This window comes from Oryzias latipes, chromosome 2, assembly GCF_002234675.1.
Source record: "Oryzias latipes chromosome 2, ASM223467v1".
Lineage (NCBI taxonomy): Eukaryota > Metazoa > Chordata > Actinopteri > Beloniformes > Adrianichthyidae > Oryzias > Oryzias latipes.
Window position 1 is genome coordinate 25,353,624 of NC_019860.2, and position 25,447 is coordinate 25,379,070.

The 25,447-nt window shown below is 42.0% G+C and overlaps 2 protein-coding genes and 1 long non-coding RNA gene across 10 annotated transcripts; 1 reads left to right on the forward strand and 2 right to left on the reverse strand.

Moving 5' to 3' along the window:
• Positions 1–8,169: 8,169 nt before the first annotated feature.
• LOC111946417 (altered inheritance of mitochondria protein 3-like) lies at positions 8,170–11,485 on the reverse strand. The gene is made up of 2 exons (XM_023949592.1): positions 11,049–11,485; positions 8,170–10,387 (listed from the first exon to the last, which is right to left on the reverse strand). Exons 1-2 carry the CDS (start codon positions 11,259–11,261, stop codon positions 9,191–9,193), a joined length of 1,410 nt encoding a protein of 469 aa, XP_023805360.1. The 5' UTR covers positions 11,262–11,485; the 3' UTR covers positions 8,170–9,190.
• Positions 11,486–12,329: 844 nt separating this feature from the next.
• Positions 12,330–13,138, forward strand: LOC111946420. Of its 2 annotated transcripts, none has more exons than XR_002872141.1 (3): positions 12,330–12,635; positions 12,710–12,852; positions 12,937–13,138. It is a non-coding gene; the product is annotated as an uncharacterized LOC111946420 (long non-coding RNA). The 2 variants fall into 2 exon arrangements; XR_002872138.1 differs by having other exon boundaries at positions 12,736–12,852.
• A 170-nt stretch (positions 13,139–13,308) lies between these two features.
• Positions 13,309–25,304, reverse strand: LOC111946413. Of its 7 annotated transcripts, none has more exons than XR_002872133.1 (11): positions 20,239–25,304; positions 19,112–19,172; positions 18,711–18,805; positions 18,115–18,264; positions 17,900–18,036; positions 17,720–17,813; positions 16,304–16,427; positions 15,823–16,043; positions 15,567–15,744; positions 15,251–15,369; positions 14,437–15,095 (listed from the first exon to the last, which is right to left on the reverse strand). XR_002872133.1 is itself a non-coding variant. In XM_023949586.1 (10 exons), exons 3-10 carry the CDS (start codon positions 18,174–18,176, stop codon positions 14,664–14,666), a joined length of 1,341 nt encoding a protein of 446 aa, XP_023805354.1. In that variant the 5' UTR covers positions 18,177–18,264; positions 18,711–18,805; positions 19,112–21,542; the 3' UTR covers positions 14,437–14,663. The 7 variants fall into 7 exon arrangements, 2 of the variants coding, with proteins under 2 accessions (XP_023805354.1, XP_023805352.1); XR_002872132.1 differs by having other exon boundaries at positions 19,654–25,304; XR_002872135.1 differs by having other exon boundaries at positions 17,900–18,010; positions 19,112–25,304.
• Between the last annotated feature and the right edge of the window lie 143 nt (positions 25,305–25,447).

The window sequence follows — 25,447 nt, forward strand, 5'->3', positions numbered from 1 at the left end:
TTCTGTTTTATTGTGTCTCCATATGACAGGACTGCGAGGTGAGTGAGTGAGTTGGAAGAAGCAGGTCCTCTTAAATAGAGCAGGTGGGCGGAGTTAGCCTTTGTATTGCTCCTGAATGGCTGTGGATCCATGCTCTTCCGAAATTGTCCGTAGCTTTATGGCTCTTTGAAGTATATTCTCACTTATAGTTTTTAGGAGTGGGAGCACACCCCCCCTCACCAAGATGAGGTCCAAACAGTTAAGGAAATCACCCAGCTTGCACAAACAATTTTTCTTTTTCCTCTTCTGTCATTTTTCCTCCAAAAATCCTCTCAGAATAGGTTTTTCTCACTTCTTCACTGAGGTTAAGATTAGGAAAGGATGACTTGGAAAGCATGTAAAGTCCAACATCATGTCTGAGAGAAGGTTGTTTTTCTTCTCAGCATGGAAGTGGGGCTCCGAACTCCAGCACCAGACCGGCAGAGGGGCACGAGCGTGTCAGGTTTAGAAAATTAGAATCTCACTGCCAAAGGCAGTGAAACTCAAATGCATAGGCCATCCCCCCGTCCAGAAAACCAGAATTCTTTGCCCCACACTCAAAAATTAGGATGAAAGGACTTACATATTCAAAAATTGGGCTCTCACGTCCCTGGACAACTTGTATGTTCAATTTTGTCTCCTCTTCTTTCTTCTTTGCAGGAACATTTCTTTTGTTTCCTCAGGTAAGTAGCCTTTTCTTTGCAGGATATTTTTCCTTTTAGGGCTCCACTTGGCATCACTTGTCGCTCAGAGCTTGTGCACAATATTTCGGACTTTATGGTCCTTCTTCAGGTGCTGAACTGAGCGGAATTTGTTTGTATATCCCTTGTACATGAGAGCTTGGATGGAATAAAAATCCTTTGTCCATAAATCCTGGTCTGATTGCCTTCTGTTTTATTGTGTCTCCATATGACAGGACTGCGAGGTGAGTGAGTGAGTTGGAAGAAGCAGGTCCTCTTAAATAGAGCAGGTGGGCGGAGTTAGCCTTTGTATTGCTCCTGAATGGCTGTGGATCCATGCTCTTCCGAAATTGTCCGTAGCTTTATGGCTCTTTGAAGTATATTCTCACTTATAGTTTTTAGGAGTGGGAGCACACCCCCCCTCACCAAGATGAGGTCCAAACAGTTAAGGAAATCAACCCAGCTTGCACAAACAATTTTTCTTTTTCCTCTTCTGTCATTTTTCCTCCAAAAATCCTCTCAGAATAGGTTTTTCTCACTTCTTCACTGAGGTTAAGATTAGGAAAGGATGACTTGGAAAGCATGTAAAGTCCAACATCATGTCTGAGAGAAGGTTGTTTTTCTTCTCAGCATGGAAGTGGGGCTCCGAACTCCAGCACCAGACCGGCAGAGGGGCACGAGCGTGTCAGGTTTAGAAAATTAGAATCTCACTGCCAAAGGCAGTGAAACTCAAATGCATAGGCCATCCCCCCGTCCAGAAAACCAGAATTCTTTGCCCCACACTCAAAAATTAGGATGAAAGGACTTACATATTCAAAAATTGGGCTCTCACGTCCCTGGACAACTTGTATGTTCAATTTTGTCTCCTCTTCTTTCTTCTTTGCAGGAACATTTCTTTTGTTTCCTCAGGTAAGTAGCCTTTTCTTTGCAGGATATTTTTCCTTTTAGGGCTCCACTTGGCATCACTTGTCGCTCAGAGCTTGTGCACAATATTTCGGACTTTATGGTCCTTCTTCAGGTGCTGAACTGAGCGGAATTTGTTTGTATATCCCTTGTACATGAGAGCTTGGATGGAATAAAAATCCTTTGTCCATAAATCCTGGTCTGATTGCCTTCTGTTTTATTGTGTCTCCATATGACAGGACTGCGAGGTGAGTGAGTGAGTTGGAAGAAGCAGGTCCTCTTAAATAGAGCAGGTGGGCGGAGTTAGCCTTTGTATTGCTCCTGAATGGCTGTGGATCCATGCTCTTCCGAAATTGTCCGTAGCTTTATGGCTCTTTGAAGTATATTCTCACTTATAGTTTTTAGGAGTGGGAGCACACCCCCCCTCACCAAGATGAGGTCCAAACAGTTAAGGAAATCACCCAGCTTGCACAAACAATTTTTCTTTTTCCTCTTCTGTCATTTTTCCTCCAAAAATCCTCTCAGAATAGGTTTTTCTCACTTCTTCACTGAGGTTAAGATTAGGAAAGGATGACTTGGAAAGCATGTAAAGTCCAACATCATGTCTGAGAGAAGGTTGTTTTTCTTCTCAGCATGGAAGTGGGGCTCCGAACTCCAGCACCAGACCGGCAGAGGGGCACGAGCGTGTCAGGTTTAGAAAATTAGAATCTCACTGCCAAAGGCAGTGAAACTCAAATGCATAGGCCATCCCCCCGTCCAGAAAACCAGAATTCTTTGCCCCACACTCAAAAATTAGGATGAAAGGACTTACATATTCAAAAATTGGGCTCTCACGTCCCTGGACAACTTGTATGTTCAATTTTGTCTCCTCTTCTTTCTTCTTTGCAGGAACATTTCTTTTGTTTCCTCAGGTAAGTAGCCTTTTCTTTGCAGGATATTTTTCCTTTTAGGGCTCCACTTGGCATCACTTGTCGCTCAGAGCTTGTGCACAATATTTCGGACTTTATGGTCCTTCTTCAGGTGCTGAACTGAGCGGAATTTGTTTGTATATCCCTTGTACATGAGAGCTTGGATGGAATAAAAATCCTTTGTCCATAAATCCTGGTCTGATTGCCTTCTGTTTTATTGTGTCTCCATATGACAGGACTGCGAGGTGAGTGAGTGAGTTGGAAGAAGCAGGTCCTCTTAAATAGAGCAGGTGGGCGGAGTTAGCCTTTGTATTGCTCCTGAATGGCTGTGGATCCATGCTCTTCCGAAATTGTCCGTAGCTTTATGGCTCTTTGAAGTATATTCTCACTTATAGTTTTTAGGAGTGGGAGCACACCCCCCCTCACCAAGATGAGGTCCAAACAGTTAAGGAAATCACCCAGCTTGCACAAACAATTTTTCTTTTTCCTCTTCTGTCATTTTTCCTCCAAAAATCCTCTCAGAATAGGTTTTTCTCACTTCTTCACTGAGGTTAAGATTAGGAAAGGATGACTTGGAAAGCATGTAAAGTCCAACATCATGTCTGAGAGAAGGTTGTTTTTCTTCTCAGCATGGAAGTGGGGCTCCGAACTCCAGCACCAGACCGGCAGAGGGGCACGAGCGTGTCAGGTTTAGAAAATTAGAATCTCACTGCCAAAGGCAGTGAAACTCAAATGCATAGGCCATCCCCCCGTCCAGAAAACCAGAATTCTTTGCCCCACACTCAAAAATTAGGATGAAAGGACTTACATATTCAAAAATTGGGCTCTCACGTCCCTGGACAACTTGTATGTTCAATTTTGTCTCCTCTTCTTTCTTCTTTGCAGGAACATTTCTTTTGTTTCCTCAGGTAAGTAGCCTTTTCTTTGCAGGATATTTTTCCTTTTAGGGCTCCACTTGGCATCACTTGTCGCTCAGAGCTTGTGCACAATATTTCGGACTTTATGGTCCTTCTTCAGGTGCTGAACTGAGCGGAATTTGTTTGTATATCCCTTGTACATGAGAGCTTGGATGGAATAAAAATCCTTTGTCCATAAATCCTGGTCTGATTGCCTTCTGTTTTATTGTGTCTCCATATGACAGGACTGCGAGGTGAGTGAGTGAGTTGGAAGAAGCAGGTCCTCTTAAATAGAGCAGGTGGGCGGAGTTAGCCTTTGTATTGCTCCTGAATGGCTGTGGATCCATGCTCTTCCGAAATTGTCCGTAGCTTTATGGCTCTTTGAAGTATATTCTCACTTATAGTTTTTAGGAGTGGGAGCACACCCCCCCTCACCAAGATGAGGTCCAAACAGTTAAGGAAATCACCCAGCTTGCACAAACAATTTTTCTTTTTCCTCTTCTGTCATTTTTCCTCCAAAAATCCTCTCAGAATAGGTTTTTCTCACTTCTTCACTGAGGTTAAGATTAGGAAAGGATGACTTGGAAAGCATGTAAAGTCCAACATCATGTCTGAGAGAAGGTTGTTTTTCTTCTCAGCATGGAAGTGGGGCTCCGAACTCCAGCACCAGACCGGCAGAGGGGCACGAGCGTGTCAGGTTTAGAAAATTAGAATCTCACTGCCAAAGGCAGTGAAACTCAAATGCATAGGCCATCCCCCCGTCCAGAAAACCAGAATTCTTTGCCCCACACTCAAAAATTAGGTTGAAAGGACTTACATATTCAAAAATTGGGCTCTCACGTCCCTGGGTTAGGGTTAGGGTTAGGGGTTAGGGGTTAGGGGTTAGGGGAAGTCGATGAAAATCACGCCGCCTTCGGCGGCGCGATTTTAAGGCACGGGCCATCTTGGCACCTAGTCCAGAGGTCCTCCTCCCCCTGACTCCCAATTGACCTTATGTGGGATAAGGAAGTGGTTGTATGTGGGGGAAACATATTGTTCTCCTAGCAAGTTATTTTGAATGAACTTAAAATTAGGGTTAGAGTTGAACCCCTGGGCTGGGGTTAGGAGAGAATCTCTGAGGTTAAGGTTAGGGAAAGGTCCCAGGGTTAGGGTTAGAAAAAATTGAGGGGGTGGGAGATGATGAGTTCAAAAAAATGAATTATGAATTTGAGTAATGAGGTTATTAAGGACCCTTTTGATTGAGTCCTTTTGGATATGTGGTTTCCAGTTTTGTGATCCAAATCCGTTCAGCTCTGCGTCTCTGAGCTGTTGTCCATCTAGGGTTAATCTCAATAACTGACGCACTAACAGATTCCCAACCATGGGATACAAAGTGTGAGACTAAGTGTGTGTGGGTGTTTTTGTGTTTGAGTATGTTGTGTCTGTGTTGGGTGAACCTGGTCAGTATGGAGTTTCCTGTTTCCCCCACATACTGTAACCCACATTTCAGACAGGTGATCAAATAAACACAGTTGTTAGAATGTGGAGAGCCCCTTGATGGTGAGGGGTAGACATTGCAGTTATGGAAGCTTTGGAGCCACTTTTTTTGCATGAAAAACTGAGAGTGACTCCTAGATCGGGTTTGCTTGGAGGAGGAAATTTTCGCCTTAACTAAATGATCACAGAGATTCTGGTTCCTTCTGAAAGCTGCGATGATTCTGTGGTCTTTCAGAACCGTGGTCTCCTGAGCGAGATTCTGAAAGTTTGTTCTGATGACCCTCAACAGCCTCAGGGAGAAGGGAGAATATGTGACAATCACTGGCATGATGGGTGAAAGATTAATGGGTCTGGTTTCAAGAAAGGATTTAAAACATTTTCTTAAGAAGGACCGAGAATACCCTCTAGTGGCCAGGGATGCAAACAATATTTTTGTAGATTGCCTGAAGTCAGATGGTTGACTGCTGATTCTGTGAAATCTTAAAAGTTGTGATTTGATTAGTCCAGCAAAGGTGTGTCTAGGATGAAAACTGGTTTTGTGTAGGAGAGCATGTGTGTCTGTGGGTTTGAAAAAGACTTTGATGTCCAATTGGTGAGTGATGTGGAAATTATCACCTTTAAATGTTGTGTCCAAAAAATCCACAGAGGTTTTGTGGCTGGTGGATTTTAACTTTATGGATGGATTGTGGCTGTTGAGTGTCCCCAGAAACATCTCAAACTCTCGCTCAGAATGAGTCCATACTCCCCAAATGTCATCCAGATACCTGAAATAGCAAAGTGGTTTAAATGAGCATTTCTGCAGGGCTGAAGTTTCCCATTCTGCCATGAAAATGTTAGCATATGCTGGAGCAAATTTCTTACCCATTGCAGTACCTTTAATTTGTAAGAAGAAATCATCATTGAATGTGAAATCATTTCTTTTGAGATTGATTTCTAACAGTTGCAGCAGCTCCTTGTCAGGCCTTCTGTGATCAGGATATTTGAGAAAAATTCTTCTGATGGACTGTATCCCCTCCTCTATATCTATATTTGTGTAAAGACTGTCAATGTCCATGGTAAATAAAATTGAATCCTGTGGAATAACCAGTTTTTTCACCTTGTCAATAAAATCATAAGTGTCTTTAATGTAGCTGTCATGTTTGATGGACAAAGGATTAAGGTAGTGATCTATAAATTCTGCTGTGCGGTAGGTTTCGCTGTCACAGTCAGAAACTATAGGTCTACCTGGAGGGATCTGAAAAGGGACGCTCCACTTCTGTGGTTCTTTATGGATTTTTGGGAGCGTGTAAAAGAGCCTAGCTCTTGGCTGAGGGGGGCCTATTAAATAATTTCTTTGTTTAGCATTAATGAATTTCTTTTCACACAAGGTTTTGATAATTTTTTCAACTAAGGGGATGGTTTCCATATAAATGGGTTGTTTTAGCTTAGAGTAATAGGTTTTATCATTTAGCTGTCTGTAGCCCTCCTGTAAATAATCCTTTTTGTCCATAATGACAACTGCACTTCCCTTATCAGCAGGTTTAATGACAATACTCTTGTTGCTGCAAAACTCTCTCAGAGCCTTCTCTTCATCCCTGGTTAAATTTGGTTTGATGTATGTTTTTTTGAAATTATGCTCAAAGTATTCTAGATCATTTTGGATGAGTGTGCGCACCTGAATTGGGAGTTGACCCAATGCAGGTGACCACTCTGATTTTGGAGTAAAGGGTTTTGATTTTGAAATGTCTTTATCTTTGTAATATAGTTTTAATTTTAGGGTTAGGGTTAGGGTTAGGGATAGGGTTAGGGTTCCAAGCTGTAGGCCTGGAGCCCTCATGCACGGACCATTTCTGTCCCCACTCAGATCTCGCTCTCCTGCAGGAAATACAAAATCAATAATTTTATTTTTTCGCAATCTAATTAGGTTTAGGGCTCATGTTGGATTTGGTTAGGGTTAGAATTAGAACCTTTAGGGCAGGGCCATATGGAAATGGATTCTGGGAATTCATAAACTCCCTCTGCTGGCAAAACAATTTACAGGGGATTTAAAAAATATGGTGATGTAGAAGGACTGTTTAGCAACTCCCTCTGCTGGACGAAAGGGGGAAAGCGTGGTTAAGTGTCTCCAATTAGAATAATGGTGTTTTTTTCTCATTAAGACCTTTTGGATGGAGGGTGTCTAATTTAGAAATCCAAATTCTTTCATTTTTTCTTCTCTCAGGGGATGACCATCTGGGATTCATCTGAACGATCGTTGCTCTAACTGAATCCCATCCGTGAAGCATAAAGTGTTGGACCAGGTAAGTGTCTGTGTTTTTTTGTTTTGTGATGTTGTGTCTGTGTTGGGTGAATCTAACTAAGAGAGTGTTTCCAGTCTCCCCAACGTACTGTATCCCACAGGTGGAGCAGGAGATAATATAAATGCAGTTTTGAGAGTGGGGGCTCCCCCTGCATAGAGACGGAAACACATTTTTGTTGTGGTGGCTGCAAATCCAATCCAAATGTTTGAAAAAAGAGGTGAGTGCTCTGGATTTTGGTTGTGTAGGGGGAGGAAGTTTGGCTCTAATTAAAATGTCCTTAAGATTCTTGTTTCTCCTGTAGGCTGGCAGAAATCTGTGCTCCTCGAGCAGCCCCTGGCTCTGAACAAGATCCCGGAAGTTCCTCCTGAGGACTCTCACCATCCTGCACGTGGCTGCCGAATGTGTTGTGACAATGGGTAAAAGGGGGGCTGTATCAATAGGTTTAATTTCTTGAAATGACTTAAAACACTTTCTTAAAAAGGAGCGGGAATAACCCCTTGTGTATAATGCCGAAAAAAGAATTTTGGTGGCCTTTTTAAAGTCTGCCTGTTGGGTGCAGATTCTGTGGAAGCGGAGCAGCTGGGATTTAACCAGACCTGCAAATGTGTGTTTGGGATGAAAACTGGTTTTATGTAACAGTGCATGTGTGTCTGTGGGTTTAAAATAAACTTTAATGTCCAATTTGTGTGTGGTGTGAAAGTCACTTCCCTTAAATGTGGTTGTGTCTAGAAAGTCGACTGAAGAGGCGTGGCATGTTGATTTTAGTTTGATGGAAGGGTTGTGGCTGTTGAGAGTCCCCAGGAAGGTTCCAAACTCCTGCTCAGAGTGGGTCCACACGCCCCAGATGTCGTCGAGGTACCTGTAATAACAGAGCGGCTTTAAAGCACATTTCTGTAATGCAGATGATTCCCACTCTGCCATGAAAATATTGGCATAAGCCGGTGCAAATTTCTTCCCCATAGCTGTGCCCTTAATTTGAACAAAAAATTCCCCATTAAATTCAAAATCATTTCTGTTTAAATTAATCTCTAATAATTGGAGTAATTCTTTATCTGGTCGTTTTTTGTCCGGGTATTTTTGAAAAATTCTTTTAATACTGTCAATGCCCTCTTTATGATCAATATTGGTATATAAGCTATCAATATCCATAGTAAACAGAAAGGAGTCTGCTGGGATTACTAGTTGTTTAATTTTTTCAATAAAATGATATGTATCTTTAAGGTAACTGTCATGTTTATTAGATAACGGATTCAGAAAAAAATCCAAATATTCTGCTGTATAATAGGTTTCACTTTCACAGTCTGAAACAATGGGTCTGCCAGGAGGAATTTTAGATGGAACGGTCCATTTTTGGGGATCTTTATGGATTTTGGGTAACAAACGTCTGGGCCTCGGTTGCGAGTTGCCCTGCAGGTAAGTTTTTTGTTTTTTATTTATAAATTTCTTTTTCAGTAAATTATTAATAATTGTATCTACTAGAGGGATTGTATCTAAATAAATGGGTTTATTGAGTTTATGATAATAAGTTACATCATTTAACTGTCTGTAACCTTCATATAAATAATCTTTTTTATCCATAATTACTGTTAGACTGCCCTTATCGGCTGGTTTAATAACTATATCATTATTTTGGGCTAATTCTTTTAGAGCTTTGGTTTCCTCACCACTCAAATTTGGAGTGTTATGAATGATTTTAAAATCATTCTCAAAGTATGAAATATCCTGGTCTATTAAACGGTTAATTTGTGGTGGGAGAGTAGCAGATGGGGGTGTCCAGTCAGATTTCAGTGTGAATGGCTGAGGTTGGATGCTGCTTTTGTCCTTATAGTGAACAGTTAACTTAATTCTGCGATGGTACTCCTGTAAGTCATGTCTGGATTGAAAGGTCAAATTCTTACTGTTACATTTGGAAGGGATGAAAGTAAGACCTCTGCTCAGCAGGGAAAGCTGTGTAAGAGAAAGAACAAAGTTATCACATAGATTCATGACTCCATCTTTCCCCTCCCTCTGTGAGAGGCTTAAAGGGAGCTTCAGTTTAACCACGAAGCCCAGTGTTCCAGCATCCTCTTCGCGGTAGCTGCCGTCCAGTGGATGCTGTCAGTTTGGGTCTCAAAGAAGCCACTGAGTGGGGGGATGTAGTCTGTCAGTTCTTGGATGTGTTGATTCAGATGAATCAGGACGGCTTTTTCATCTGGTGAAAGGTGAGGTGAAAAACTGACGTGAGGGACGAGGATCGTGGCGTCTGGGAATCTCTGTCCTGCCACCGTCAGGGCTTTGATCATCTCTTTCACTGGAGCTTTTTTATCCCTCTGGGATCTGTTGTTGAGGCCGAAGGATAGCAGGAGAACCTCTGGTTCCGTCTGGAAGGTGGCCGTCTTCAGGAGAAATTCTGCATGATGCCATCTGGCGCCAGGAAAACTGTCCAATTGTACATTTCCACCTTTGAAAGGTGGGAGGCGGCTGATGTTGGAGTCTCCTATGATGACCTTCTTCTGTTGTATGTGCAGGTGCCACTCTGTAAATTTGCGGGGTGTGTTGTCGTGTCGTGTTGGAGCACACACCTGCATTTCTGCTGCAGAAGTTGTCGTCTGCTCTGCTCGCTCAACGGCTAGTCTGGACTGCACGCTGGATCTCAGCTTGGAGAGAGTGGCAGGGGTGAGTGTGTGGTACCCTCTGCTCTCCATGGTGCTGGTTTGGACGGGAGGAGGAGGACTCCCTTCTCTGTGGGAGGAGCGTTGGCTTCCTTTTCTCTGGCTCAGCGCTGTGATCTGCTCATCTGCTGGTTCTGGCTCCAGAGTGATTTCCTCTTCGGCTTCAGAGTCAGCCTTCTGCATGTCGAGAACTCGTACGACACTTTCTGCCGTAGAGCTTATTTGAGAGCGATTTATGCGTGGTGGAAGAGGGATTACAGGAGAAAGACGAGACGGGGATGTGGGAGGAGAAAGTTCTGTTTCACTTGCCTCCTCAAGGTCAAACAGAGGTGACCAGTCCTCCTGTTGTGGTTCTGTCATGGTCTCCACTGAAACCCGGGAGATTGGCGCAGGTGGAGGCGCTGCGTGGATTTGGGCGATCGTGGTGATCTGATGACTGCTGCTTTGTGGTGAAGGGGGTGGCCGTGCTGCAGCTGAGCTCGGTGGTCTCGTGGAGGGAGGCTGGTTCACTGGAGGTGATGATGGAGCCAGCTCAATCACAGCATGTGGGTCCTCTTCTGCTGTCTGGTCAGCTGTCTGCGTTGGGAGAGAAGAAACGGCAGCAGCAGGAAGAGGAGCAGGAGGTGCTGTTTCTGTCGTCCTGGCAATGATGACCGCCTGGGCACGGTCTATTGTATCCTGTCTCAGGCGTCTGCCTAAATTACGTTTCGCCCACGTTGTGGCTATTTCAAAGGGGCCTCTCCAGTCCGGTGAAGGGAACTGGGTGAGCTTTTGCATTTCAGAGTCAATGTTCTTTTGATAATGCTCTCTGAGGATGAGAACGGTAGTGAAGGCCCAATTCTCTGAGGATGAGAACGGTAGTGAAGGCCCAATTTCTAGCATTGCCGTCAATCAAAGTCTGTGTTTGTAGATTTGGGGATGCTGGTTTGATAATTGTAGCTAGATTGTTTGTTATTTTGTCCAGGGAGGGAGGATGAGCTTCTCTGGACACATTGGTGAGGTGGTGTACAGCTTTAATCAGTCTGTTCATTACACGCACCTTCTCTGTAAAATCAGGGTCATTAGACTGTACCCTGTGGGGGGGGGCTTCATTCCGAGCATCTGCTGGTATAAAGACGTAGCGGCCATTTTGGTTGGAGGGACCGCGTGGCCTAGGTCTTGGCGCACGTTGAGCGCCATCTTGAAATGGGTAGCGCGACCCGCTATAGAACGGCTGCGGTGCAGGGCGATGTCTCACCTGCTGTCTGCCGTAGAAGGTCGGCTCCAGAAAATGGGCTCCCTCTCTAGTGACGTCCGCATAGGATCGGCGTCCGTCTCGGCGTGGGTAGCTGGAAAAATCCGCAGCTGCACGTCTGTTCTGTGGCCTGTCGCGTTCATAGGCCCGTTCCCTCCGTCTGCCTCCTCTGGACTGCACCAGTATCCATCCGTCGTCGTGTGGGCGCGGTGGCATGGCTTACTGTGGTCCTGGTGTGATTCGGCCCGTTGCAGAAGGTACCTCCGTCACACGTGGCTAACAAGCTATGCTAATACTGGGAGGCTATGCTAATAATAAACTAGGAAACAAGATATACCGATCAACTTCGGTTTAATAAAAAAATAATACAAGCCAAGGTTGCAACGTTTCGAACAAACTTAGTCTTCTTCAGGCTGGCTTAAGAATAAACATGAGAAGCGATCATACTGACGAGGATCAGCTCCGTGCATGCGTCTTCTCATCAAAATGGAGGGAAGAGTTCGTGGGATGATGTCACATTTCCCATCATGCATTTGGGCTGCTCCTCCAATCAGGAGGCGTTGCTGGGTAGAAGGTGCCCTTCACTGGTCGAAGGAGCTTGGAGCCTCGGAGCGTTGTGTTCACATGCATTTGTAATTTTTTGTTTTCCCATAAAAGTAAAACATTTTTTTATGAAAATTAAATTTTACCATCTTAAAAGTATTGGGATCAATTGACAATATTCAAAACAGTATATACTTTCCATAAAAAACTAAATACAAACATTCTGTAAAAAGGTAAAAGTATGCATTTATTTCATAACATTTCTGATGTAATTGTAATAACCCAAAAAAATGATAATAAAAATTGTGTATCTATTGCTTTTTCAAGAATCGAATTAAGGCTTCAATGGTGGAGGTGAGTATAATCCCTCTAGGAGAAAAAAAATGATAGGAGTTAGTTTTGAATTGCAGTCATAAACCAACAAACCATGACAAATATCATCTTTGGAGATGACAGAAAGAGATTTTTGGGAGGTGGGGAAGGAAGAGACAGAGACCCTGCGGAGAATCAGAAGGTTCAGGCTGGTTAGGTGATAGGGTTAGGGTTCCAGGCTGTATGCCTGGAGCCCTCGTGCACGGACCATTTCTGTCCCCACTCAGATCTCGCTCCTCCCTCTGGGTAATGAAGGATAAATTATTTTATTTTTTTCATAATCTAATTAGGGTTAGGGCTCTCAATTTAAATTTGGTTAGGGTTAGGATCAAAAACCTTTAGGGCAGGGCCATATGAAAATTGATTATGGGAATTCATAATCTCCCTCTGCTGGAAAAAAGAAAATTTACAGGGGGGGTTTTGAGAAAATCTGATGATGGAGAGGGACTGTTTAGCAACTCCCTCTGCTGGACAAAAGGGGGAAGAGCGGTTAAGTGTCTCTAATTAGAATAATGGTGTTTTTTTGTCATTTAGGCCTCTAGGATGAAGGGTGTCTAATTTAGAAATCCAATTTCTTTCATGTCTCCTTCTCACTGGGGTTGACCATCTGGGATTCATCTGCACGATCGTTGCATTGACTGAATCCCATCCGTGGGAAATGAAATGTTGTACCAGGTAAGTGTCTGTGTTTTTATGTTTTGTGATGTTGTGTCTGTGTTGGGTGAATCTAACTAAGAGAGTGTTCCCAGTCTCCCCAACGTACTGTATCCCACAGGTGGAGCAGGAGATAACATAAATGCAGTTTTGAGAGTGGGGGCTCCCCCTGCATAGAGACGGAAACACATTTTTGTTGTGGTGGCTGCAAATCCAATCCAAATGTTTGAAAAAAGAGGTGAGTGCTCTGGATTTTGGTTGTGTAGGGGGAGGAAGTTTGGCTCTAATTAAAATGTCCTTAAGATTCTTGTTTCTCCTGTAGGCTGGCAGAAATCTGTGCTCCTCGAGCAGCCCCTGGCTCTGAACAAGATCCCGGAAGTTCCTCCTGAGGACTCTCACCATCCTGCACGTGGCTGCCGAATGTGTTGTGACAATGGGTAAAAGGGGGGCTGTATCAATAGGTTTAATTTGTTGAAATGACTTAAAACACTTTCTTAAAAAGGAGCGGGAATAACCCCTTGTGTATAATGCCGAAAAAAGAATTTTGGTGGCCTTTTTAAAGTCTGCCTGTTGGGTGCAGATTCTGTGGAAGCGGAGCAGCTGGGATTTAACCAGACCTGCAAATGTGTGTTTGGGATGAAAACTGGTTTTATGTAACAGTGCATGTGTGTCTGTGGGTTTAAAATAAACTTTAATGTCCAATTTGTGTGTGGTGTGAAAGTCACTTCCCTTAAATGTGGTCGTGTCTAGAAAGTCGACTGAAGAGGCGTGGCATGTTGATTTTAGTTTGATGGAAGGGTTGTGGCTGTTGAGAGTCCCCAGGAAGGTTCCAAACTCCTGCTCAGAGTGCGTCCAAACGCCCCAGATGTCGTCGAGGTACCTGTAATAACAGAGCGGCTTTAAAGCACATTTCTGTAGTGCAGAGGATTCCCACTCTGCCATGAAAATATTGGCATAAGCCGGTGCAAATTTCTTCCCCATAGCTGTGCCCTTAATTTGAACAAAAAATTCCCCATTAAATTCAAAATCATTTCTGTTTAAATTAATCTCTAATAATTGGAGTAATTCTTTATCTGGTCGTTTTTTGTCCGGGTATTTTTGAAAAATTCTTTTAATACTGTCAATGCCCTCTTTGTGATCAATATTGGTATATAAGCTATCAATATCCATACACAGCAAAAAGTGGAGTGTTGATTCAACTCCCACAGAGTTAGTTTCAACACTTTTTCAGGGTTTATATAGCTCCACACTTTACGGAGTTAAATTAACATTTTCAAAATAGTTAAATCATTTAACACCGAGTCAGAGTCACTTGTTTAACTCAATAAATATGTTAAATTAACACCGAGTCAGTCACTTGTTTAACTCAATTAATGTTAAATTAACACCGAGTCAGTCACTTTTTTAACTCAATTAATGTTAAATTAACACCAAGTCAGTCACTTTTTTAACTCAATTAATGTTAAATTAACACCAAGTCAGTCACTTGTTTAACTCAATTAATGTTAAATTAACACCTAGTCAGTCACTTATTTAACTAATTAATGTTAAATTAACACAGAGTCAGTCACTTTTTTAACTCAATTAATGTTAAATTAACACCAAGTCAGTCACTTATTTAACTCAATTAATGTTAAATTAACACCAAGTCAGTCACTTGTTTAACTCAATAAATATGTTAAACTAACAGTCAGAGTTCCTTCTTAACTCACTAAACTTAGCTAGACACTTAAACTATCCAAAAGTGTTTTTTTAATCCAATACTATAATACGATACAACAGTTGAAATTATTTTACCGAAAATGAAATACTTCCCAAAAGATGTAATTTAAAAAATATTTAATATTTCACTCTCATGCAGTTAAATAAAACATATTACATGACAGAATAACAAAAAGACTTGGATGGGAGTGGGAAAAAACAATTTGTTCAATGCCTCTATAAGCAGTGATGAGGTGCTTTCTAAAGCCTGCATAAGTTTGAAGCTGAAGCCTATAACTTGGCTGACAACAAAACAACTTGAACTTTGGTCCAGGATAATAACCATGTTCAACTCATATGTGAAATCAACTGCTGGGAAAAACAATCTTGCACAAAAAACATGAGCATTTTGATCAAAATGCCTTTAATTGCCTTGACTTTAAATCTGGGTTGTGAGAAGCACCTCCTGGATAAGGAGTTTGGCTCATGTCTCGAAACTTTTGGTGACACCTTCATTTTACCCATATCAATATTATAAACTGTTGTCTGCAAAAAGGTGTAGAAATTCAGAAGTGCACCATCATAAGACACACTGAAAACAAAATGAGCTTTAAAAAGTTCATCAAATGCCCCAAGGGAGCGGTTTGCCTGGCATGGGATGAGATGGTTGTCAATGGAGATGTAGAATCTGTCGATGTTCCTCTTTTCACGACCAACGGCAAGGAGGTACAGCTGATGGTGGTGCTGATTCTGAAGATGCTCCTCCAAACTGCAGTAAGACTGAGGTTTAAAAGGGACATTGGACACTCAAGTCAGAAATAGCACTGCACAAGTTAACACAAACATTCTATGTTAAAGGAAACTTGCCTAAAATTTGTTTCATTTATCTATTTACCAGTTTTACACATGATCAAAATTAACAAATATAAAATTACCTTGAGAAAGTCAACTTTTTCAACTGCATCAGAGGCGCTGATTTTTGGATACTTTGGCCCCCCAGGTGGTGGTGGAAGGTATAACAGCAACAAAAGCGAGGCCATCTCTGCGTCATGAGCTATGGAACAAAGAATGAATTAATAAAGACTTAAAACAATGATCATTAAAAGTGCAAAAAGCAGTTACTCTGTTGAAAATTTTTAAAACTCTGCATGTCTGTAGAAGATATGTGCCGCAATAAATAATACAATGACAGTACAAAGTACAAAATGTTAATAAAGTATTGAATTGTAAACACAAGAGAGCAAAACTCACTCATTGTCTCATCACTGCCTTGTGGACTCTCTGCTGAATGCAACAGCTGACGAAGCTCTGGAGTTGAAGTGAGCTGCTTGGCCTCTTTGATAATGTTGCATCTAAAGATCGGGTCCCATTTCTGAAGCAGCCGGTTGGATACCTCGTCATTAAACAAGAGAATGAAGTCTTGATTCGCCTATGAGAAAGAAAATATACCACAAACACATTCAGCACAACACTTCAAGTAGTTCTCAACATACCACTGCATACTTACCAATCCTTTGGTATCCAGGAATCTTGGGAAGCATGACAGGATGTCAAGCGCTTTGTCTGAGTCATTGACGAGTTTTTGCCGATGCTGAAACGTCTCTCTCATCTTTCGAAAAATTAGTGTAGTGTCTGTGGCATGGTTGAGCAAAGACATTGCCTCCTGACAAGCATCTCCATCCAGCTGCTGCTCTTCAACTACAACAGATCTCTGGAATTTAGGGCCCCCTGAAGAAAGGAACACATACACTTCATAGAAATCAGGTCCTAGTTGCTGATCAGATAGGTAAATGAAAAAAAAAATACATATATAATTAAAGTCAGTCCAAGAAAATGTTCAACCAATCTAGTTAGAGGAAAGTGGCTTTCTTATGTCAGACAAACAAAATACTTTTGTGAAAGAGGTGAAGGCATGCAAACCTAAAACCCTCTTTGTTCTCTTCTACTACAGTAGCTGACATAAGGTAACCAGTTTGCAGATGTATTACCTTGTCCTTGAGAAAGGCCAGTGAGGCTATTTGAAGTGGTACATTCTCGTCGAATCTTTCTCTGGATGGTCTTAAGACGCCAAGAAATGTATCCTGTACTGCTTGCAGCATCATAGAAGTGTTCCTGAAATGGAAATACATTAACACTTATTGTGCATTGTCTGTCATTTTTAAGAATATCAGAAATCAAAATGCCCACCCAGAACTAGGGTTGGGCGATGTCCCTTAAATAGGCCGTTGACGATGTTTGCTGTCAACCATCGGGATGGACGATGACATCGTCGGGGGGGGGGTATTTTTACATTTTTCGTTCTTATACAACTGCTATTCGTTTTTTTGCTTTTTTCATTTTATTTCCCAATCTGCGATGATCCAGTATAAACTGAGGGAAGTGACTTTAACAAAAAAAGTAACAAACAAAATAGAAGAGAAGTAGTCCGCTCCCGCACTTCCGGGGGAGTGCGGACTTACAGCTTTGTGTTTGATGGGAAGGGGGGGGGGGGGGTACATGAGCGATATGTGTGGGAGATTTAAGACTGCGATCAGTCCCGCAGCTCTAGGGGTACAAGCAACCGAACTCAGAACCGGGTCTAAAAGTGTGTGTCTGTGCACAGCTCGGATCGTTAGCACACACACAGCGGTTTGAGCTTCAAAGCAGAAATGTCGCTCAGTCCTTAGAAAACATTCAAACAATCACGCGGATTTGTGTTTCCAGTCGTGTCCCGACTAAATAAAGGCTGATGTTATTCTTACATGTTTACGTGCAGCCAGCAAGCAGCACCATCCAAAGCTAATGTTGTTAGCCCGTGTTAGCATACTGCTAATCCTGGCTTCGTTCAGAAAAAGCACTGACCACACGGATTAAAATTCAAATGATGAGCGAACAGGTGTTTCATAATAACCGTAACATTATTAAAAGCACGTTTAGAAGATCATCTCGTATTTTACCGAGCTGACATGTCAATGTATATAGCCGCTCGGCGCTGTTTAACAATGTTTTGTATTGAATTGTTACATACAATAAAGTTTGAAGAAAAAAAAGCCGCTCGGCGGAGTTTATATGCTTCCGTTTTTCAAACCCTACTGCGCATGTGCGAATGATTTATTCCGACGGAAAGTGTGACCTTAGTGAACGTTTTTATATTCTGAAGACATTTTTCTGGGCCCATGTACACGGTTGGATTCTAATCCGACCATTGATCCCATCAAGATATTTTGTACATGTAACCGCGGCTTATGGTGTCGACGCGCAACGTGGCGGGGGCGTGGCATCACGATGGTGGTCTCTCCATCGGGATGTCAGTCACCCATCACGATGGACGATGATATCGTCCATCGGCACAACCCTACCCAGAACCCAACAACACAAAACATAAATACTATCTCAACAAATATTACAATTATAATTATATATACATAGCCTTTCTTGGAGTATGGGTCTTTCAGGGATGGAAAAAGTGTCACTATCCCAAGAGCATATTCTTCTCTAACAGCTTTGGTGGGGAGATGTCTGGGAAGAGATTCAATTGGGATTACTATAGTAAGCTAGACAGTTTTTATTCTTTTTTTAAGTGTAAAAAAACTGGGCACATTTACCTGTGTTTATCAATCATGTGGGCCACTATTGTATTGACAAGCTTTCTTCTGGTAGAATCTTTAAGAGTCTGTGATGTGTGATATTCTTCAAGGACCTCCTCACCACCTGAACTGGTTCCAAGTACAGCTTCGATCAACTTAAAGAAGACAAAAATTGTAATTAAACGGAAAATAACAAATGTTGACAATTAAAGATAAATGAGCTTTGTTCCAACCTTTTTTGCAGAAACTGCATTGATTGTTCCTTTAACTCTTGATTTTTTCCTTGGGATCTCATCTAGAAGTATAGTTGATGCACTTGCACTTGAACTTGAAGCTTGAGTCAGACCATTCAGATGGAGAGGACAAGGAGCAATCGGTAAACTCTAGGAGAAAAAATAAAATTCAGAAATAAAAAAAAAGACAGCTTTGTTCACATGTGGCAATTTTTTTGCATCTTGTTGGATTCCACATTATACTACAAATTGTTTTTTTTTCTTTCTGTAGACTGATTTTAGAATTCAGGTTCCACCATTTGACACTGAATTGCTTCATGTAACTGACCCTTTACATTTCTCACCATCACTTGGGAAAACTGTTAAAACAACGCTGCCTTGGCTGACAAGGTCATTGAAAATGTCTTAGTCAACTTCTGTCCCTGTTGCATTTTTGTATACTATTTTGCGTCAGGTGGCAGGCAAAACCTCTCGATGACTGGAAAAGATGAGATATTTCTGAGAGCACCTTTTAAGCCAGCACTATTCTCACTTCACAAATGATTAAACTAATTTGGATAAAAATCACCTACACAATCAAAATTTTAAAAACTAACCTTTTTCATGCAGTTGCATGAAATCAAACTCTCCAACTTCATCCACCTTTACATATTTCTGCTGTTGGTGGTAGCGAACCTGAACCAGCAATTTACTGAACCATACCAAAAAGAGAAAACATGACAGAAATAAGCATTTTATAGCATACAACTTAAACAATTCATATGAACACAGTAAACCTATATCAACCATGTTATACACTAGAGGACTGAAACTTTTAATACACATTCAGCGGATTCCAGAATAATGTATGTGAGGCATGTAATATGCATAGTCAATTATGTAATCACCAACTCTGGTATATGTTAGAATGAGCCTTCCATAAAAAACAAGAAATAATCTGAGGGGGAAAAAAGCGAGTGGCCATGCTGACACTGCTAACATGACTATCAAGACTTACCTAAATCACTTTAGGTTTACCATCTGAAAACCTCTGAAGCTGAAGAGCAACACCAATAGACCTACAAGAGTTAGATTATAAAATTTAGTTACATTTACAATGTGGTGTAGAGATTGATTAAAGCAAGGTTGCTTTATAAAATTAAATTATACTTAAGTAACACCCCCTCCCCCACAAAAAGTGACAGCCCATATCTTTCTAAAGGACACAAAGATTGACTTATTCGTAAATGCTAGCGTTAAATCATTCTCCATGGCTCGAAATAAAACAAACATACAAATTTTTTTTATACATTTTGCTTTTAAAATGCATTTCGCAACACATCTAAAGGTTAAAATATAAATATATTCCCCTATTTAATTTAATCATCTAGATAACGTGACATCCAGCTATTACAAGCAGGAAAGGCATACTTATTTATTAGATTATTTCAAAAAGGTAAAAATAATAATAAAACTAGAGGATCTTTTTTGATATTTTCGCAGTGGAAATAAGAAAATATAAAGCCGCGGCGGCTCTCTGTCTGCCGCCAACCAGCCTACCGAGGCGGGGGCGGACGTGGAGCACTCCATCCCCATCATGGGCCCTGGAACAAGCTGGTGACCTGTCTAGGGTTTTCCCACCTTCGCCCAACAGTATCCGGACGTGCTCCAGTAACCCAGCGGCCCCGAAAGGGATATAAAGCAGGTTAAGATGGATGGATGGACGTTCGGGATTAAAATAGTGACATCGAGTCGCCATTTTGTATTTGTACTTCACCTGCTCATGGAGTCACTGAACACGTTGAGTCCCAGATTGCTTAAAACCTCGCCAACGTCTCTCTTTTTTTTAACTTAGCTGAAAACGTGCTGCGCTCAAATTGCGTCGCATATCCTCTACATTGAGTTGATATTGAAACTCAACGTCTGTGTAAATGAAGCATTAGCTGTTCGGGTAAAGCTGCATTTACACCTTCTGTTCTGCCTGTAACGCTTACATAAACATGAACGCCACGTCCCGCTGCCGGTGTGAAAGCAGCTTAACAGCAACAAAAAAGCGTAGAAAAGTTATACAGTTTTCCCTAGATACATCATGTATACACTAACTTTCATTTAATATTATCTTCCCCATAAATTACAGTTACTTACCACTTGTGAAGAACTTTTTCCAGCACTGATGAAACCTTCTGCAGCTCATGGAAAATTACCAGCACGATGCACTTTCTTCCACAGGGTTTCCGAGGCGGGAGCCCAGGGGCTTTGACTCTCTACAGTGTTCAATGAGCTTGATTTGGCTAAAATAACTCCAACACTGAACATTATTTGAATCACAGTGAGTTAAAATAACACTTCAAGAGTGTCAGTCCGTTGTACTTTCTTGCACAGGGTTTCTGAGGCAGAAGCCCAGGGGCATTAACTCTCTGTAGTGTTAAATTAGCTTGATTTGGGTAACACTGATAAATAACCCCAACACTGAACACCATTTGAATCACAATGTGTTAAAATAACACTTCAAGAGTGAAAATCAACTCTGGTTTGTTTAACCCCGAAATTTCAACTCTCCAGTTTTTGCTGTGTAGTAAACAGAAAGGAGTCTGCTGGGATTACTAGTTGTTTAATTTTTTCAATAAAATGATATGTATCTTTAAGGTAACTGTCATGTTTATTAGATAACGGATTCAGAAAAAAATCCAAATATTCTGCTGTATAATAGGTTTCACTTTCACAGTCTGAAACAATGGGTCTGCCAGGAGGAATTTTAGATGGAACGGTCCATTTTTGGGGATCTTTATGGATTTTGGGTAACATATAAAAACGTCTGGGCCTCGGTTGCGAGTTGCCCTGCAGGTAAGTTTTTTGTTTTTTATTTATAAATTTCTTTTTCAGTAAATTATTAATAATTGTATCTACTAGAGGGATTGTATCTAAATAAATGGGTTTATTGAGTTTATGATAATAAGTTACATCATTTAACTGTCTGTAACCTTCATATAAATAATCTTTTTTATCCATAATTACTGTTAGACTGCCCTTATCGGCTGGTTTAATAACTATATCATTATTTTGGGCTAATTCTTTTAGAGCTTTGGTTTCCTCACCACTCAAATTTGGAGTGTTATGAATGATTTTAAAATCATTCTCAAAGTATGAAATATCCTGGTCTATTAAACGGTTAATTTGTGGTGGGAGAGTAGCAGATGGGGGTGTCCAGTCAGATTTCAGTGTGAATGGCTGAGGTTGGATGCTGCTTTTGTCCTTATAGTGAACAGTTAACTTAATTCTGCGATGGTACTCCTGTAAATCATGTCTCGATTGAAAGGTCAAATTCTTACTGTTACATTTGGAAGGGATGAAAGTAAGACCTCTGCTCAGCAGGGAAAGCTGTGTAAGAGAAAGAACAAAGTTATCACATAGATTCATGACTCCATCTTTCCCCTCCCTCTGTGAGAGGCTTAAAGGGAGCTTCAGTTTAACCATGAAGCCCAGTGTTCCAGCATCCTCTTCGCGGTAGCTGCCGTCCAGTGGATGCTGTCAGTTTGGGTCTCAAAGAAGCCACTGAGTGGGGGGATGTAGTCTGTCAGTTCTTGGATGTGTTGATTCAGATGAATCAGGACGGCTTTTTCATCTGGTGAAAGGTGAGGTGAAAAACTGACGTGAGGGACGAAGATTGTGGCGTCTGGGAATCTCTGTCCTGCTACAGTCAGGGCTTTGATCATCTCTTTCACTGGAGCTTTTTTATCCCTCTGGGATCTGTTGTTGAGGCCGAAGGATAGCAGGAGAACCTCTGGTTCCGTCTGGAAGGTGGCCGTCTTCAGGAGAAATTCTGCATGATGCCATCTGGCGCCAGGAAAACTGTCCAATTGTACATTTCCACCTTTGAAAGGTGGGAGGCGGCTGATGTTTGAGTCTCCTATGATGACCTTCTTCTGTTGTATGTGCAGGTGCCACTCTGTAAATTTGCGGGGTGTGTTGTCGTGTCGTGTTGGAGCACACACCTGCATTTCTGCTGCAGAAGTTGTCGTCTGCTCTGCTCGCTCAACGGCTAGTCTGGACTGCACGCTGGATCTCAGCTTGGAGAGAGTGGCAGGGGTGAGTGTGTGGTACCCTCTGCTCTCCATGGTGCTGGTTTGGACGGGAGGAGGAGGACTCCCTTCTCTGTGGGAGGAGCGTTGGCTTCCTTTTCTCTGGCTCAGCGCTGTGATCTGCTCATCTGCTGGTTCTGGCTCCAGAGTGATTTCCTCTTCGGCTTCAGAGTCAGCCTTCTGCATGTCGAGAACTCGTACGACACTTTCTGCCGTAGAGCTTATTTGAGAGCGATTTATGCGTGGTGGAAGAGGGATTACAGGAGAAAGACGAGACGGGGATGTGGGAGGAGAAAGTTCTGTTTCACTTGCCTCCTCAAGGTCAAACAGAGGTGACCAGTCCTCCTGTTGTGGTTCTGTCATGGTCTCCACTGAAACCCGGGAGATTGGCGCAGGTGGAGGCGCTGCGTGGATTTGGGCGATGGTGGTGATCTGCTGACTGCTGCTTTGTGGTGAAGGGGGTGGCCGTGCTGCAGCTGGGCTCTGTGGTCTCGTGGAGGGAGGCTGGTTCACTGGAGGTGATGATGGAGCCAGCTCAATCACAGCATGTGGGTCCTCTTCTGCTGTCTGGTCAGCTGTCTGCGTTGGGAGAGAAGAAACGGCAGCAGCAGGAAGAGGAGCAGGAGGTGCTGTTTCTGTCGTCCTGGCAATGATGACCGCCTGGGCACGGTCTATTGTATCCTGTCTCAGGCGTCTGCCTAAATTACGTTTCGCCCACGTTGTGGCTATTTCAAAGGGGCCTCTCCAGTCCGGTGAAGGGAACTGGGTGAGCTTTTGCATTTCAGAGTCAATGTTCTTTTGATAATGCTCTCTGAGGATGAGAACGGTAGTGAAGGCCCAATTTCTAGCATTGCCGTCAATCAAAGTCTGTGTTTGTAGATTTGGGGATGCTGGTTTGATAATTGTAGCTAGATTGTTTGTTATTTTGTCCAGGGAGGGAGGATGAGCCTCTCTGGACACATTGGTGAGGTGGTGTACAGCTTTAATCAGTCTGTTCATTACACGCACCTTCTCTGTAAAATCAGGGTCATTAGACTGTACCCTGTGGGGGGGGGCTTCATTCCGATCACCTGCTGGTACAAAGACGTAGCGGCCATTTTGGTTGGAGGGACCGCGTGGTCTAGGTCTTGGCGCACGTTGAGCGCCATTTTGAAATGGGTAGCGCGGCCCGCTATAGAACGGCTGCGGTGCAGGGCGATGTCTCACCTGCTGTCTGCCGTAGAAGGCCGGCTCCAGAAAATGGGCTCCCTCCCTGGTGACGTCCGCATAAGATCGGCGTCCGTCTCGGCGTGGGTAGCTGGAAAAATCCGCAGCTGCACGTCTGTTCTGTGGCCTGTCGCGTTCATAGGCCCGTTCCCTCCGTCTGCCTCCTCTGGACTGCACCAGTATCCATCCGTCGTCGTGTGGGCGCGGTGGCATGGCTTACTGTGGTCCTTGTGTAATTCGGCCCGTTGCAGAAGGTACCTCCGTCACACGTGGCTAACAAGCTATGCTAATACTGGGAGGCTATGCTAATAATAAACTAGGAAACGTGATTTTACAGATCAACTTCGGTTTAATAAAAAAATAATACAAGCCAAGGTTGCAACGTTTCGAACAAGCTTAGTCTTCTTCAGGCTGGCTTAAGAATAAACATGAGAAGCGATCATACTGACGAGGATCAGCTCCGTGCATGCGTCTTCTCATCAAAATGGAGGGAAGAGTTCATGGGATGATGTCACATTTCCCATCATGCATTTGGGCTGCTCCTCCAATCAGGAGGCGTTGCTGGGTAGAAGGTGCCCTTCACTGGTCGAAGGAGCTTGGAGCCTCGGAGCGTTGTGTTCACATGCATTTGTAATTTTTTGTTTTCCCATAAAAGTAAAACATTTTTTTATGAAAATTAAATTTTACCATCTTAAAAGTATTGGGATCAATTGACAATATTCAAAACAGTATATGCTTTCCATAAAAAACTAAATACAAACATTCTGTAAAAAGGTAAAAGTATGCATTTATTTCATAACATTTCTGATGTAATTGTAATAACCCAAAAAAATGATAATAAAAATTGTGTATCTATTGCTTTTTCAAGAATCGAATTAAGGCTTCAATGGTGGAGGTGAGTATAATCCCTCTAGGAGAAAAAAAATGATAGGAGTTAGTTTTGAATTGCAGTCATAAACCAACAAACCATGACAAATATCATCTTTGGAGATGACAGAAAGAGATTTTTGGGAGGTGGGGAAGGAAGAGACAGAGACCCTGTGGAGAATCAGAAGGTTCAGGCTGGTTAGGTGATAGGGTTAGGGTTCCAGGCTGTATGCCTGGAGCCCTCGTGCACGGACCATTTCTGTCCCCACTCAGATCTCGCTCCTCCCTCTGGGTAATGAAGGATAAATTATTTTATTTTTTTCATAATCTAATTAGGGTTAGGGCTCTCAATTTAAATTTGGTTAGGGTTAGGATCAAAAGGGTTAGGGTTAGGGTTAGGGTTAGGGTTGGGTTAGGGTTGGGGTTTGCAAAAATACGTTTGTATTTTGTTTGCACTGGCCTGCTGTACTGAAGAAGGGGGAGGAAAAAGCTAGAAAATAAAAAATAAGCAGTAAAATGAATAAAAGAGAATTCAAACTCCAACTGTCAGTCTGCCCGGTCTGGATTCGAACCCTGGATGTCTGCATGAAGGGTAGTTGTCCTTACCATTAGGCTACCAAGCCTTACAATGACTTTTGGCTGCTGAGGGGGATAAGAAAGGGACGGGAGACAGAAAAAAAACAAAAAAAATAAAAAAATAAAAAGAAAATAATAATAAAAAAGTCTAAAAATGACCAACTAGATCAATATTTATAGTAAAAAAAAAGATTAAAAATCAATTAATCCAAGTTGTTAAGGATCTGGTAAAACTTAATCTTGTGGGTAAATTAGAAGCAGCAAAGTTAAATAAGTGCTAAAAACATGGAAAACATCCATAGAAAATTGTTAGTACATTAAAATAAGTGCTAAAATTAAGTGCCACGCCTTATTAAAACATAAAAAATATATATCAAATGCATGCAGGTTAAAAGACAATAAAATCAGTTAAAATAGGTTAGTATAAAAGTTTTGCTGTTCCTAAAAAAACCTTAGAGATCCTACTTTTTAATTTTGATTAATCTATAAAAAAAAAAAAAAAAAAAAAAAAAAAAATAATAAATAAATAAGATAAATAAATAAAATAATTAATAAATAAATAAGGGGGGGGGGCTAGCTCCCTGGATGGGGATGCTACCCTCTTTACAAGTAGGTTTATGGAGGGG

Coding starts and splice junctions, on each gene's coding strand:
- LOC111946413 (XM_023949584.1), bottom strand. CDS start 18,752: ATGAAGTTGGAGAGTTTGATTTCATGCAACTGCATGAAAAAG. Junction 15,745..15,822: donor TCCTGGATACCAAAGGATTG/GTAAGTATGCAG, acceptor TCTTTCTCATAG/GCGAATCAAGACTTCATTCT. Junction 15,370..15,566: donor AGGCAGTGATGAGACAATGA/GTGAGTTTTGCT, acceptor TTTGTTCCATAG/CTCATGACGCAGAGATGGCC.
- LOC111946417 (XM_023949592.1), bottom strand. CDS start 11,261: ATGCCACCGCGCCCACACGACGACGGATGGATACTGGTGCAGTCCAGA. Junction 10,388..11,048: donor CCTTCTACGGCAGACAGCAG/GTGAGACATCGC, acceptor CTCCCAACGCAG/ACAGCTGACCAGACAGCAGA.